This window comes from Microtus ochrogaster, chromosome 7 (assembly GCF_000317375.1).
Source record: "Microtus ochrogaster isolate Prairie Vole_2 chromosome 7, MicOch1.0, whole genome shotgun sequence".
NCBI lineage: Eukaryota > Metazoa > Chordata > Mammalia > Rodentia > Cricetidae > Microtus > Microtus ochrogaster.
The window spans coordinates 59094689-59111060 of record NC_022014.1 but is presented as its reverse complement, the minus strand read 5'-3'; the positions used below and the strand labels follow the sequence as shown (position 1 = coordinate 59111060).

General features: G+C 49.9%; 1 protein-coding gene across 2 annotated transcripts; it reads left to right on the top strand.

The window, feature by feature from the left end:
* The first annotated feature begins 5059 nt into the window (after positions 1-5059).
* Positions 5060-16342, top strand: Icam2 (intercellular adhesion molecule 2). 2 transcript variants are annotated; one of them, XM_026780140.1, is made up of 5 exons: positions 5060-5117; positions 10528-10632; positions 12306-12578; positions 13697-14005; positions 15297-16342. In XM_026780140.1, exons 2-5 carry the CDS (start codon positions 10572-10574, stop codon positions 15473-15475), a joined length of 822 nt encoding a protein of 273 aa, XP_026635941.1. In that variant the 5' UTR covers positions 5060-5117; positions 10528-10571; the 3' UTR covers positions 15476-16342. The 2 variants fall into 2 exon arrangements, with proteins under 2 accessions (XP_026635941.1, XP_005350467.1); XM_005350410.2 differs by lacking the exon at positions 5060-5117 and having other exon boundaries at positions 10462-10632.
* The last annotated feature ends 30 nt before the right edge of the window (positions 16343-16372 follow it).

Below are 16372 nucleotides of genomic sequence, written 5' to 3'. Positions count from 1 at the left end.
GACACCACTGAGAGGCCTTGGGAAGTACATGGGGGCTACATGGAGTGTGCCCTTAAGGGGTCTGGGCTCCTCCTCTTCCTCTCTCTCTTTCTGGTCACCAAGTGAGTCATTCTCTCTATTGGCTCAGGGTGGGTAGAGACACAGGTCTGTCCCCCAGAACTCTATGATCTCATTATGGTCACTCTGCTCCTACCTGCAGAAAACACCATCCTGGTCTCCACTGCATCCCAGAGTAAGAATCGGGCATGCGTTCTCTGGAAAGAGCAAAGGAGGCTGGGAAAGCCAGTGTCCAGCACTGTCCACCACGGTGATCACAGTTGGGAGATTCTCCCACCACAAGAAGAGGGTCACTGCCAGGCACAACCACATGCTAATGGCTGTATTATCTGCAGTTATTTCGTCAGGTTCTACTCACTAATTTAAAAAAAAGGCAAACAAACCCTGTAAACCCAGTGCTTGTTGGATTTCTCCACTTTTGAACAGCCACCCCCAGCCTCTTCCTAAGAAACAGTACGTTCCCCCTTCTGGTCCCCAGTTGAGCGCACTGGTTTTATTAACCCATGAAATAGAAGTTAAGAGGGAGAGGGACTGGGTGTAGTCGGACTCTCCTTTAATCCCAGCACTGGGGAGGCAGAGGCAGGCGGATCTCTGTGAGTTTGAGGCCAGCCTGGTCTACAACCCAGAAGGATTACAAGGAGATCTAGCTTGGTCCTCCTAGGCACCTCCTGCATGTCCTTCCCTCTGCCCTTCAGTCCTGGGTGTCTTAAAAAGAGTCCCTCGGGAGCTGGAGAGATAGCATACTGGTTAAGAGTGTTCGATGCTCTTGCAGAGGACCTCAGCTTGGTTCCCAGCATCCTCGTGGGCTGCCTCACAATCACTTATAACTCCAGCTCCAGAGGACCTAATGCTCTCTTCTGACCTCTGAGAGCACCCGGACTCATATGCACATGCCTGCATGCAGACAAAACACGTACATGTACAATTAAAAACAAAATAGTTCATCCAACTGCCTGGTGACCCACGCCTGTAACCCCAGCCCTTGAGGGGCTGAGGCAGGATTGTCACAAGGTCTAGACCAACCTAGGCTATTCAGTGAATTTCAGGCCAGCCTTGGCTACAGAGTGAAATTCTGTCTCAAAACACACCGTTTCTCAGGGACCCATTTGCATCCAAATCTACCTTCAAACATGAAATGTTTGGTGCAGCCACCCTGCCCAGAGATGTTAATTCTCTTGCCTTCTAAGAGTGGGTGGCAGGAAGCTTACTCTCTCCACCACTAGAAGGCGCTCGTGTACTGTCTATCCTAATTCCTGCTGTGGTGGACTGTCCAGTACGGCCACTAGGATGACCAGCCTGCGTGCTGGTCTGACTCCACACTCTGTGTGTGGGACTCCCCTGAGATGAGGCTAGGGTCCAGCCCAAAGACCATAATATGTGCGTGGGAGTTTTGCCTGCATGTATGTTTGTATACCACACACATGCAGTGGCCGTGGAGACCAGAAGAGGGCATGAGATCCCCTGGGACTAGCTTTAACAGTTGTAAGCCAGTGAGTGCTGGATTGAACCAGGGTCCTTTGGAAGAATAGCCAGTGATCTTAGCTGCTGAGCCATCTCTCCCAAGGACCTGGCTTTCTAAAGCCAACGCCTTCATTAGCTGGTAGTTGTCTAAATAGCCCACAGCCACATGCTCTTCTCATTGTGAGTTAACATGGACCAGAATATATGTTGCCCTGTCCCTTGTAGAGTGAGGGTGATCATGGAGCTGGACATTCTCTCTGGACCCTGCAATAGTCCAGGTACCACAGTGTCCTTGGAAACAATCTACAGGGACACAGATAAGCACGTGTCCCAATACCAACTGTAACAAACTTCTTGTGTGCCTATTGTTTACAGGCCCTTGATCGATGTTTACAAATTACCTGTGCAAACCCATGATTCCAGACTGATCCACAGCCTCTTATTTGGGCTCTCAGTCCACCATGAGACTCCGGCCTTCTCTGCCCTGGCCAACACTTTGCTCTTCTTTCTGCTGGTGGTTAGTTGGCGGTTACTGAAATTGACAGCCCTTCCTCATTCTGCTGAAACAATGTGTACACCCTTTCTACACCCCAGGGAGAAAAGGGGTCAACTCAGAATAACCAGACCATTAACAATGTGCCTTTGCTAAGCCAACAGTGACATGCATGTCCCAATTGCTCTTTACAATGTGGAGTCCAAGTGTGTCTTACAGTACAGCATATGTGAAAGTGTCCCTCTGTCCTTCTGTCCCCTTGCTTACTGGCTTGAGATATGATTGCCTCCCCCAATATGCCACCAAACCAGTGGCCCCCATCTGGGACTTTAGACCTCTAAAGCTGAATATTTTTTTCCCCCTAAGTTTGATTACCAGGACTGAAGACATACCTCACTGGTTAAGAGCATTTGCCTGCTCTTCCAGAGGACCAGGGCTCAATTCCTACCCCCCATGTAGCAGCTCACAACTACCTGTAACTCTGGTTCTAGGGGATCCGATGCCGCCTTCTGGCCTCCATGGGCACCAGGCACGCATACTCTACACAGATCTATACACATAAAATAATACAGAAATAAATTGTTACCTCAGAGGTTTTGTTGTTGACAATATGATACTGACTGGTACAGATTTCTACCCCAATTTATGTCTACAACAGATACTGCTAAAACACTGGTCACAACAGTCCTTGGCTTGCCAGCAGTGTGGCAGGACATTTTAAAGTTACTTTGAGTCAGGCAGTAGTGGCGCATGCCTTTACTCTCAGCACTCAGGAGGCAGAGGCAGGCGGATCTCTGTGAGTTCAAGGCCAGCCTGGTCTATAAGAGCTAGTTTCAAGACAGGCTCTAAAGCTACAGAGAAACGCTGTCTTAGAAAAAAAAAATACTTTGAAGCCAGGTTTTATGGTTCATGCCTCTAAACCCAGCACCCAAGAGACAGAGACAGGTAGATCTCTGAGTTCAGGCCAACCTGGTCTACAGAATAAGTTCCAGGGCAGCCAGGACTACACAGAGAAATCCTGTCTCCAGCGGGTAAGGAGAGGAATGCTTTGAAGAAACGGAGGCACAAATGCACTGAGGAAAACTGTACAGCCAGCAGACCATCAATCAGCATTCACGGTCGGCATTAGTCCGCGGTCTGGAAGATTCTGTGGAGTCCTGATTGCTGAACTAGAGCTCTAACCACTATGGATTGTGAAACTGGCCCATGGGAAGAAGATCCTTGATGTGTCTGGTACCCACCGCCATGCCCAAATTTCATACTTCCTGCTCGTTAAAACAAAGCCACCTGCTAAAGGAATACTTGCTGGTTGAAGCTACAGACACGAGGCGATCTGGGATGATGGCCTTAGTCATGAGCAGGTTTTTGTGGAGAGCAGCCAGAGAGAGGCCAGAGAAGATGGCGTTCTGTGCTACTGACTGGACAGGCACAAGTGAGGGACCCATTCCATCAAAGGCCTCAAGAACCTGCACATCAAGGGGAGTAAATAAGATTGCAGTTCTTCTGTAACTTGCACAGAGTGGCCATCTGCTACAGCAGTCCCACTTTGGGTATGTTCCCAAAGAACTGAAAGCCGAGACTGCCCAGCCCCTTCCATTTTCAAGGGTATAGTTCTGCAGTCTTAGATACCCGCACCTTTCTGCAGCCGCTGGCGTATTTATGGGGCAGCCACATTTCTGGCTGAGAAGCTTAGAGGAAGGAACATAGTCCCCCAATGTCATTCAAGGATGGTCTCCAAGTGACCCTCTTAGAAAAAAAAATAATTTGAAGCCAGGTTTTATGGTGCACACCTCTAAACCCAGCACCCAAGAGACAGAGACAGGTAGATCTCTGAGTTCAGGCCAACTCATTTGATATGCTCACTTTATGGTGGCCAGGGAGCAGGGGAAAAAGAGAAAATAAACGTATGAATTTGAGCCGATGAGGTGGCTCAGCAGGTAAAGGTGTATGCCCTACCTGATACCCAAGTCCGGTCCCCAAGATCCATGTGGTAGGAAAGAGCTGACTCCCGCAAATTGTTCTCTGACCTCCACTGTGTGGCACCCACATCTGCATTCATGAACTTGCACACACTAAATAAATGAATGTAGTAAGGCCAGGTGGTGGTAGTGGCACACACCTTTAATCCCAGCACTCAGGAGGCAGAGGCAAGCAAATCTCTTAAAACCAGCCTGGTCCAGGACAGCCAGGACTACACAGAGAAATCCTGTCTCAAAAAACAAAACAAAATAAATAAATAAATACAATGGGAATTTTCACACACGTTCATAACAACATTATTTAAAACTGCAAGAACATGGAAGGAACACAGTGTCCAGCTGTGGGCAGGTGAGTGATAAACGTGTGTGTGTGTGTGTGTGTGTGTGTGTGTGTGTGTGTGTGTGTGTGATATTACAGAGTTCCAGTCTGCAGCCTTAGGAAAGGGTGTTCTGCCACATGCCATCACACAGATGAACCCGGGGAAGTCACACCCAATGACATGAAGCCATTACAAAAGGACCCAGAGTAGTCAGAGACAGAAAGTAGAATGGGAGTTGCCAGGGTTGGGGAAGGAGGGAGAATTACTGCGATGGACCTGGAGTTTCAGTTTGGAAAGGTGGAAAGTTCTGGAGAGTTCTGGAGATGGCTCACAGTGAATGTTCTAGGAACCACACAACTGTTGAGGGCATGGTGGCTTAAACAATACTAGCTAGCCCTCAAGAGGATGAGGCTGGAAGACTTTGAATGTGAGGCTAGCCTGGTCTATATACTGAGACCCTGCCTCAAAAAAAAAAAAAAAAGAAAAAAGAAAAAAGAAAAAAAATAATAAATTTCATTAGTATATTTTATGACAACGTGGGGGGGAAAGCCAGTAGTAGTGTTAAAACCATGTTAATTTGGTGAAGAAACCAGGGCACAGGAAACACGTGACCCTTGAGAGAGTCTAACGTTTAACGGGTAGAAACGTAACACACAGACCAGCATCTGAGCCGGGCAAGTGAAGTCACAGCCTCTGGCTTCTCCCACTTCCCCTCCAACGAGCAGGCAGCATGGAGCCTTTGGCCTCTTGAGTGTCAGGCCTGAATTCTGATCTCTTCCTCTCTCCAGGCCTCAGCTCCCCACTCTGGTAAGCACAGTGGTTTGGGGGGGGGGATCCCCAGAGGGAGTACCTCCTTCAAAGCTTCTGAGGCTCTTGTTTTCTTTGTCTCCAAACCCCAACCCTGGCCCCGCCTCAGTGACTGTTTCCTGTTGTTTTTTTGTTTTTTGCTTTCTTCCTCTCCTTCCCCCTCTGGGTGACATCCATGTAGGCAACAGATTTACATGGGCCACCATACCAACAGGGCCACTGCTTTCTTACCCCAGGTCCACAGGGGCCGAGACCTGGAAAGGGACTCTCTCTCTCTCTCTCTCTCTCTCTCTGTTTTTTGAGACAGGATTTCTCTGCGTAGCCCTGGTTGTCCTGGAACTCACTCTCTGTATACCAGACTGGCCTCCAATTCAGAGAGATCGGCCTCTCTCTGCCTCCTGGGTGCCCCCACCGCCATCCAGTCCCTGTCTCTCAAGTGAGCACGTGGTTCAGGTCTTGTCCTGAGAACCATATCAGTCAGTAATAGGAGACATCAACGCTACCGCTCACATTCTCACCAAGCCTCTTCCTTGTAGACATTCAGGAATTTCCCTTCCCCCTCTGTATTCTTTCTGTAAAACTGAACATGTGATGTGTGAGAAGGTGAAGGTGTCTGTGTCTGTCGCCATAGTGCACAGCAAGGTAATGACTGTGGGTGAAATTGTCACTAACACTTTCATGACCTTATCTCCTCAGAGCTCACTCTTTCCACCCACTTGCTAGAATTTTGTCTTAGTTTCTTCTCTGAAGTATCCAGTCACACAAACAAGCTTATTTTTATTTCGTGAGATGGTTACATGGCACCTAGGATTCCAGATACCTTAAAACATCAACTCATTTAAGCCAGATGTGGTGGCAACTGCCTGAAATCCTAGTGTGTAGGTGATGATGAAGGATCAGGAGTTCAAGGCTAGCCTCAGCTCTATATCGGATTTGAGGTCAGCCTGGGCTACCGAAGACTCTGTCTCTAGGGGGAAAAAATTAATTCATTTAATTCACACAAGAAGTCTACGAAGCACACATGACAGCTCACAACTGGTCTGTAACTCCAGTTCCAGGAGACCTGACACCCATGGCAAAACATCAATGCACATAAAATTGAAAAAAAGTAAATAAATTAAAAAAAAAAAGCCGGCGGTAGTGGCGCACACCTTTAATCCCAGCACTCGGGAGGCAGAGGCAGGCGGATCTCTGTGAGTTCGAGACCAGCCTGGTCTACAGAGCTAGTTCCAGGCTCCAAAGCCACAGAGAAACCCTGTCTTGAAAAACAACAACAACAAAAAAGTCTATGAAGGAGATGTTAGCACGAATCCCATCTTTCAGACCAGGGAGTGAAAGCATAAAGAGATTGGGTGATTTGCCTAAAATCTTGGCACAAAAGGTCTTCCAGGGTTGTCCATATCTAAGAGAAGAGTTGTGCCCTAGGGGAGGAAGCTACTTGGCTCAGTGCCTAAGAGTGCGTGTTGCTTCGCAGAAGATGGGAGTTCCGTGCCCAGCACTCCGAGGGTGGCTCACAACCGCCTTAACTCTAGGACACCCACCACCCTCTTCTGGTCACAGACGCATAAAAATACAAAATTAAATAAGTTGGTTTTTATTCAGCTTTATGAGATAATATTTGCTGTTCCCCAGAGAACAGTTCTCCCATCAGTAACTGTAAAAGTTATTATCGACCCCAGAACTTCTCCAAAAATTGACCTTTAGACTTCTTAACCTCTGCCAACTTGGTAGATGTGGTTTTCATCTTGATTTACCGTTGAGCTAAAAGTAATGTCCTCTTCCCTTTGACATTGCTTTGTGCACTCAGTTATCAACGATTTAATTAGTCTGTGTTTTCAGTGCTGGGAATGGAACCCAGGACCTGTATGTGCCAGGGAAGCGCTCTACCCATGGAGCCACAGCCCTAGCCTCTGTTGTTTATGATTGACAGTTGAAGTCTTACCTAATACCTTACTGCAATGACAACACTCTCCTATATTTTGTCAGTGTTTCTAAAGTTTCCCTTCACAAGTAAGTACTCACTGTGAATGGAATTGAGTTCTCCAGTTGCTGTGATGTGGGGATACCGCTCCACTCCCCGTCTAGTTGATCAGTTGATCCAGCCTCACATAGTAGACCTTTCTTTCCCCAGCCATCTGCAGTGTCGCCATTGTCATGTGTTAGGTGTGTGTTAGGTTCTAGAAACTAGGACCCACTAACTAATCTCCCTACCCCCATATTAATCTTTTGTATTAAATCTCAGTATTCCAAGAACAAATTGCTTGTTCTTACTCTCCCCGTGTGTCTGGATCACCTTATCCTTCCCATGTAACTCGGTCATCTTATTCTTCCTACAAACACTGTCAAGTTCCATCCTTATTGGGATCTGATTGGGATTTCATTGACTCTGCAGATCAGTTGGGAAAGAAAGTATCTTTCTTCTCCTATTTTATTACATTGCCACAGCACACATACAGAAGTCAGAGGACAGCTCGTGGGAGTCAGTTCTCTCTTTCCACCACATGGGTCCCCGGGGTCACAGTCAGGTCATCAGGCTTGGTGACAAGAGCTTATACCTTCTGAGTCGGCCGTCTCAGCGGCCCCCACTCAGATTTTTTATTTCTTCTCAAATTAAGACTGAAAAGTTAATTTTTCTTGGTTTACTTTGTTCCATATTTTATGGCATGCATTATTTTATAGTCTCCTTTATTTTTTATTGTTGAGAGTAGCCCAGATTGCCTTCAAATTCACCATCCAGCTGTCTCAGCATCTAAGTGATGCCAGCACACCTGGCTTTTGTTTGCTTGTTTTTCGAGACAGGGTTTCTCTGTGTGGCCCTGGCTATCCTGGAACTCACTCCTGTAGATCACAGGCTTGAACTCAGAGATCCACCTACCTCTGCCTCCCAAATGCTGGGGTTAAAGGCATGGGTCACCACCACCCGGCTTATTTTTCTTTTTTTAATTGTGGTACTATACATACCGTGCTCTGTACCCATTTGTTTATTTATTTTCAACTAAGCGCGTTCACATTGTTCCAAGATTAATCTTCGGAACCAACCTTACAAAATGAAACCGCCCCTAGGAAAACTCCCGCTTCCCTTCCCAGCCCCTGGCAGCCTCCCTTCTCCCTTCTGTTGTGTGAGCTCTTTTTATAACCCTGCTGCGTTTCCATGGTTGTTCTGGTAATGACTGTTTGCTTTCTTTTCGAGCCTTGACCGGAAGTTTCCTCTGGCCTTCTGCCGCCTGGCTTGTCCCTCCCAAGGGTCTCCAGGGAATCTGACCCTCACAATGACCTCCTTTGCCCCTGCTCTGGTGGGCTTCATCAGCTACCCATGGCTGCTTGTCACCCATAGGGACTTCACTCTCTCCTAGGTATGTGACCTTGCTCAAGCCACTTAGCCTCTCTGTGCCTCAGTTTCCCCTAGGAGAGAGGAAGTAGAAGTACTCGAGCTTGTAGAGTTCAGGAGTAACTAGTTAATGATTACAGGGTGCTTTGAGAGTGACCAGCATGAAGTGGGTGCGGTGCAAGACATTTCAATCAGTGACAAGCCACGTCTACAACAGGGGTCCCAGAACATTATACTGAAGCTGGAAAAGCTTCACACCACCTAGTGACACCATAGCCATCCTAACACTGTAACTCAACGCATTGCTCCCAGACCCCTGGTGACATTAGTGCCAAGCTACTGTACTGCAGCTGTATTCAAGTACAGCATGCACAGCTGCGTACACCAAGTATGTAGTTTCCTGCGCCATCTAGGCGTGTGTGGACACACTACGATGCTCACACAACCACACACTGCCTGATGACAAGCTTCTCTGAACTTGAACTACAAAGTGAGCTCAACGCCAGGATGGACCCCTGTATCAGTGAGGCCCTGTATCATAATGAAAAGCACAGAAAGAGCTTAGGGGTGCAGCTCTGAGCACTCGCCTAGCATGTAGGAAGCCATGGCATCTCAGTCACCAGCACCCCCAAAATGAAAAAGGACTTGTTCCCCCCTATATGTAGTGTCTATGTTGCTGTATTATTATCACCACCATTATTATTATTATTTTATTATTACTAATATTACCCACCGGAAGCCAGTACCCACTTATCACCCAGACCCTTCCAGCTGTCCTGTCCTCTGTCCTCAGCACTCTGTCACCCTCATGTGAGATCAGAGACCCCCCCTCGACCCCACTCCACTTCTCTCTGCTTACTCTGTCTTCCCCTTCCTTCTGGCATGATTCCAAAGCTCAGCAACCTCACACAGGGACTTCCCTGGATCCAGCTGTTAACATCAGCATGGGATAGCTGTACACTGTGTTGTGAGAATGGCAGGATGCCACAGTACTCTCCAGCCCAGGAACCCAGGTCACTGGTTAAGCCATTGAAGCTTCCTTTGCTTGACATCTGGAGGCTGCAATGGTCTGGGAACTAGCCTTGCGTGTGGCTATTTGACCTCAGATAATGAACCCCCCAAAACTCTGGGACTCCTTTCAGATAGGCCCTTTCTGGGATTCCACAGAGACATCAAGGAGGTCTGCTTTTGCCCCACCTGTCCCGGAGGATCTAAGGACTGAGAGAGCAAGGTTGGTTATATGGGGAACACAACATTGCCTAGGAAGGCCTTCTCTCCCATAAAAACTCACTGCCTGTGAGAAGAGCCTACCTGGAGAGCATTAGGTTTTAGCTTTGCTAGACCAAGGCCCTGCTTGGATGGTAGATGGGCAAGAAGTCACCAGCTGACAAACCCGGAAAAGAGGCTTGGATTTGGAAATAGGCTGTAGCCAATCTGTTCCCTGACCTCCTAGACCTGGGCCACTGCAGACCACTGTGGGCTGCCCTTCTGCAATCTCTGAGCCCCATGTTGGCCCTGCATTGGCCAAGTTAGGGCTAGGCTTCTCCTGGAAGCTAAGCAAGGTATTAAGGTGTGCAGACATACACAGGGCATTAGCCGGAGATGGCTGTGTGACTGTGTTCTTCTAACTTTGGATATTCTCTTACCAGAGAGGCTGTAAGAGAGGCCCAGTGGGATTCAGAGTTCCCCAGATCTGAGCCTTGGAGGCCTCATTCTGCCCCATGCACAGACAGAAATTCCACACGCACACACACATACACACACATGTAAGGGCGTGCACGCATGCTCTTGCACCACACCCACTTCCCTGAATATGAGTTCCCCTTCCTCTCCTAACCCTACACAGGGAGCAAGCCACGTGGGAGGGCCGTGTTACACCCCTGCTTATCAACTACCTCCTGGCTTCCTCTGCCTGAATTCTTGAGGGCCTGAAGGTTTGGGAGCTGTCCTGTGCATAGACTTCCTGATCTCAGATAATGAGAGGAAATGAGATCATTCGTGCAGAGAAAACTACGGATTTCAGTCCCAAGCTCCTGCCTTCACTCCCCAATCTGTGGTGTTCATCTCTCCGTCTCCCTGCAGGCAGCCAGCAGCTGAGCCCCTGGAGCCGATAGACCCCACCTGAGATGTCTTCTTTTGCTTGCCGGAGCCTGCGTATAACCCTTCTTGCCCTGCTCTGCTGCTCAGGTAAGCGGCCCCCAGGGTTCCCAGCACATGGCATCTTAGAGTAGGGGGTTCTGCACTATTCCTTGAGCTTCAGGTTGGGGAGGAGGGCATCCTGGCTACAGGGGCCTCTCCACCATGGATCCAGAAGACCGTGACAGCCTGGCTTGAGTTGCCCATGGCCTCAGGCAGTGGCTAGGACAGTGGCCTCTTGGTTATTGGATGGAGCAAGCCCAGGGCTCTGAGAATGTTGATGCGATAGGCTGCCAAGGTTGAGTGGCGAGCAGTGAGTGGGTAAGAAGGGGTGCCAGGGTCTAAGCAAAGAGATGAGTGTGCCAAAGGGACCTAGTGAACAGCAGAGGGCAGCAGGGGGCGCTGCGTTCACTGGGACAACAAAATGAAAATGAAACTTTTTTCAGTGGGTCAAGGAGATCTGGAAGGACACTGCCACTACGTGCTGAGTGCCTTGTGCCTGAGTCAGCCATGCCAAGTGCTTTCAAGCTTGGTTGCACTCAGGACCCAGGGGAGGGCACATTAGCCCTCTTAATGGACAAAGAAACTGGGGCTCAGAGAGAGGACACACCTAACCCTAGGCTGCCTGGACAGCACACTGGCAAATGTTGAGTTAAAACCCAGTACTGTCTACATGGAAAGCCCCTCTTTTGCAAGTTATTTACATACCGCTAGCTGATGGCTGAGTGTGCTGGGGGAGGTAGAGAAAACAGGCCATGTGTAGGGGCCCTGCCAGCTGGGACCTAGGACCTTCATGGTCCTCACAGAGTGGCAGTGAGCACTGAGGGTCCCATCTTTGCATACCAGATAGTTCCCAAGTATCTGTCATGCACTAGGCTGTCTGGTCAGCATAAAGAGAAACAGGCAAAACTCAGGCCCAGCCTTCTAGAAGCTTCAACATGTTTGCAGAGCATCAACGTAAGTTATGAGCCGTGAGTGCAGCAGCTCCTTCTCATGGTGGCCTGTTGCGCCTTGTCTCTAACATTCCTCTTCCTAGCTAAGCTCCTGCCGTTCTGGCCGTCCATTGCTTCAGGAGAGCAAGCTCCCATGGGCAGGTCTGGGAGGCAGCAGTTCCCGGTATCTGGAACTTGCTCCCACAGCACACGCAAGGTTCACCTCCTCCTTCCATATTTGCCCCAATGTCATTATCATTATCTTTTCTTAACCATGTTATTAAAAGTGGAGTCCCTCTGGACAGTGATGGCACACACCTTTAATCCCAGCACTAGGGAGACAGAAGCAGGTTAATCTCTGAGAGTTTGAGGCCAGCCTGCTCTACAAAGTGAGTTGTGGACAGCCAGGACTGTTACACAGAGACACCTTGTCTCCAGGGGGGAAAAAATAAGAGTCCCTCCATCACCTGCCCCATGCCTATCCCTGGAGCTCACCACTACCCGAAGGGCATCCTGGCAGTTCTCTGTGTTTGTGTGAGTTCACAGCTTACCTCCATTCTCAGAGGTGTCTTCATGACAGAGAGAACTTTGAACTGGAGCTTAACGCAGCGAGAGAGAGAGGCTCGAGGAAGACTGACCTAGTGCCGATGGACAGAGGGGCTGGAGGAAAGAACGCGGGAAAGTGCCTGAGTGGCAGCCTCCGTAGGTCTGATGGGGAAAGTTGTGAAGTAATAGAGATCCCTGAGGGCGGGCATCGGAGACATCTGCTGCCTGGTGCTTTTGCTCTTCCAGGGTCTGGTGAGAAGGCGTTCGAGGTCCACGTATCATCCGAGAAGCAGATAGTAGAAGCCACAGGCTCTTTGAAAGTCAATTGCAGCACTAGCTGTGAGAATCCGCAAGTGGGTGGTCTGGAGACCACCTTGAGTAAGGAAGTGTTGGAGGAGCACCCTCGAGGGAAATGGAAACAGTTCTTAGTCTTAAATATCTCCCAAGACATGAGCCTCCTGTGCCACTTCACCTGTGAGGAGAAACAGCATTCAGAGCATCTCAACGTCAGAGTATACAGTGAGTGTCTCTGCCTGGGTCTCCACTCCTCAGGGTAGAGCCCATGTCAACTATACACTCCCACATCTGCTCAGTGACTGCTCCTGGGCTTCCCATCATGGTCCTCATCTCCTCTGGGCTCCTGAACCACAAGCAGGTCAGGTCTGTGGGCTCAGGATCCGCTTACACCCTTGGTTGGGCTCCACAAGTCCTCCTATACCTCGGAAGCAGACAGCGCAGGTTTTGAATCTTTCTCCAAGAGTGTCAGTCTAGCCAGGGTTTGCACGGATCTGGAAGTCAGTTCCCACCCCGGTTCTGTCGCCAGAACACTCCATAAGCATCATAAGCAGTAGGGGAATCAGGGAAGCTTCGTGAGATGGAGGAGCTACTAGAGAATACCAGGAAAGTGGGAGAACGTGGAGCATTTCATCATTCCCCAAGGACCCGCCTTGGCGAATGTGTGAGCATTGTGTACACGCCTGGCAGGATTCGCTCAATCTTAGTTCCAGGTGTTTCCCTGCTCCCGGTTAACGACATTGATGGATCAAAAGCTGGAAAGATGTTCTGAGTCCTAGGTGGGGTGAGGATGGGTGGAGTAGCTTAAGCGGAAACCAGGGTACCGCTGCAGTCCTTACTCAGTGGATCCGCAATGACACTGGTCACGAAACCAGCTGGAGAAGTGAGGCAAGCAGGACTCCTGCCCGGGCTTCAGGAGGAGGCTCACAGTCAGCTCTGAGGACTGTCATAGAGTCCACAGATAGAGGAGCTCCCTTCCAGTGCTCCCAGGACAACCACCCCGCTGTTTAATTCAAACATTTGTGTTTGGTATCTGGAGGGGATGGAGACAGGCCCAGATGTTTTTGTATATCATTCTAGCTGGCTGTGCAATCTGGATCTCCTTTCTGTAGACCCCTTCTCTGTTTTCCGAATCATGCTCACAGAACTATCACCCAGATCACCCTCCACCATACCCTTCTCCCTCCTCTTTCTTCTTCCAATGAGTAGGCCAATGCCCAGCCCACTCCCTCTCTTTCAAGTCCAGCTAGGGACCTGGGATACCAGGAGATGGGCCCTGGCCAGGTTGAGCCTGCAGGGCCATAGTTCCATCCTGAGTGGTCTTCCTCCTTTGTCTCCTACAGAGCCTCCGGCTAAGGTCACCCTGAAGCTGCAGCCCTCGCAGGTGTTTGTGGGAGAAGCCTTCACCACTGAGTGTATGGTAGAAGCGGTGAAGCCCCTTGAGAGCCTCACCCTCAGCCTGCTCCATGAAGGAGAGACCCTGCAGAACCAGACCTTTGAGGGAGCTGAAAGTAACGCCATAGCCATATTCAACTGGACAGCTCTAACAAAGGATAGCCTCAACTTATCCTGCCAGGCTGTGCTGGACCTGCGGCCCCATGGTGGGCACATCATCCGCTCCACCTCAGAGTCACAGATCCTCATAGTCATCGGTAAGGAGATGCTGGGCCCAGAGGGGCAGAGATGGCATCCCTCTCGGCACTTCGGGGAAAGAAAACACACAAGCCCCACTCCTAGGTAGCTTGATGTGTATGTGGAATCCCGAGGGCTCCCTCTTCCTGATTTACTGGGTCTCTCTCCAAGCTCCAAGCTGAACCCCAACTTTTCCAGAAGCCAGGAGAGCTCAACTAGTGGTTGGGCTTGTTGTCTTGACTGTGGTAGTGAGCTCTCTCTAGCTATGGCCCTTTCTACAGTGCGAAGGCTTGCTGGCCTGACCCACAGCTTCCCGGGAGCATTGCTGGTCTGTGACTTGTGTTGGCCAAGGCCTGTTGTAAATGAGCTTGCTTGAAGTTCACTCAGCTCTGCCTGATGAGGGACATGGTATAAACCTGACCATGACATCCTCCAGGCCATGGCATTGTTGTTGGGGGTCTGCCACCCAGCTCCCACAGAGCATGTCTTAGCTTGGCTTATTTCTAGCCAGCTTTTCTTAAATTATCTTGTCTGCCTTTTGCCCCTGGGCTTTTATCTTTTTCTATATATATATTTTATTTCCTTTTGTTGTTGTTGTTTGTTTTGTTTTTCGAGACAGGGTTTCTCTGTGTAGCTTTGGAGCTTCTCTTGTAACTCATTCTGTAGACCAGACTGGCGTCAAGCTCACAGAGATCTGCCTGCCTCTGCCTCCTGAATGCTGGGATTAAAGGCATGCGCCACCACCACCCAGATTTTCCTTTCCTTCTTATTCTGTGTCTGGCTGTGTGACTAGGTGGCTGGTCCCCTGCACCCTCCTCTCCTCCTCCTTCTCCTTCTACTTATTCTCTCTATTCTGCTAACCCTGCCTGTCCTTTCTCCAGCTTAGCTATTGGCCTTCCCGTTCTTTATTAGACCAATCAGGTGTTTTAGGCAGGCAAAGTAACACAGCTTCACAGAGTTAAACAAATGCAACATAAAAGAATGCAACACATCTTTGCATCATTAAACAAATGTTCCACAGCAAAAACAAATGTAACACATCTTTAACTAATATTCCACAACACCCTGGTGTCCAGGCTCTACATACTGGTCTCGGGAGCTGCTGAAGAGGGGTAGCTGCTCTGCCTGATAGAGCCTGGACTGCAGACCACCTTTCTCTTCTATGTCACATGGGGGGCAGACACCTTATGCCACTTCTCTCTGCTACCAGGCTGGCTGTGGAATGCATGAGTGGCCAAGGCATGATGGGTGGACTCCCTGGGGTGCCTGGCACCTGAAAATCTCTAAATGCATTGCCTCTTCCCTCCTCAGAGCATCGCCCGATAATCATCATAATCATAGTGGTGTCAATACTGCTGGTCTTATTTGTGACATCGGTCCTGCTCTGCTTTATCCTCGGCCAGCACTGGCACAGGAAGCGGACGGGCACCTACGGGGTGCTGGCTGCCTGGATGAGGCTGCCCCGAGCCTTGCGGCAACGTCCTGGGTGAGCCAATGTTCCCAGGCCTCTGGTGGCTGCTGGAATTCAACATGGCGCCTTCAGGGTGTGGTCCAGCACTGGCTGAAGGACTCTGGCCGTGGCACAAGACACTGGGGACATTTCCTTTCTTCTTAACCTCAATACAAATACCTGGATTTCACCCTGTGCTCTCCGTGTCTGCTCCTGGGGTAACAGCAGCACCTGTGGCAAGGATGGTACTAACTGTGATCTGCTCACCCCGTTGTCTCCTCCGCCCTTCCCATCTCCCTGCTCTTTCCTCTGCAGCCCAGACCCCAGATGTCTACCCACACCATTAGCAACTGATTTCCTACTGAGGTCCTGTGAGGGGGAGGCATTTCTGTATGCACATGGCCCTGGAGACCTCAGGCTGTTCCTGGTTGAAACAGGACTCGGCCCTGGCTCTCCTTTCTGCCAACAGAATCCAGGGAAAGGAGGCCCAAGGAAGCCGAGTCCACCACTGGGGCCTCCTGAGCCGGCCTTCTTCCCCAACCATGCTGCCTTCCAGGGGCTTTCAGGCATTTGGAGACAGGAGCCATCCTCTTCTCTCATGCCCTATTTCAGGCCCAAGGGGGACTCCACAGAGGGGAGAGAGGGACAAAGACCAGCTGGGGCTCTGGTATCAGGGAAGGCTCTGGTCCAGACAGGGAACAGGATCAATCAGGTTTACGTGGCTTCTGGGTCAGGGAGGAGTTTTACGGAGATTTCTCTCCAGAACAGGCAGCTTGAGACAGCAGTGGAGCAGAGAGCCTGCTGCCCCAGGGTAGACAGCTTGACTGGGACCGGGTGGGTAGGAAGGGCTTCAGCATGGATGCAGAGTCCAGCATGCTGGCAGCCCCGTGCTGAAGCGGGTGAGGCCGGATGAAGGGCTTCAGCATGGATGCAGAGT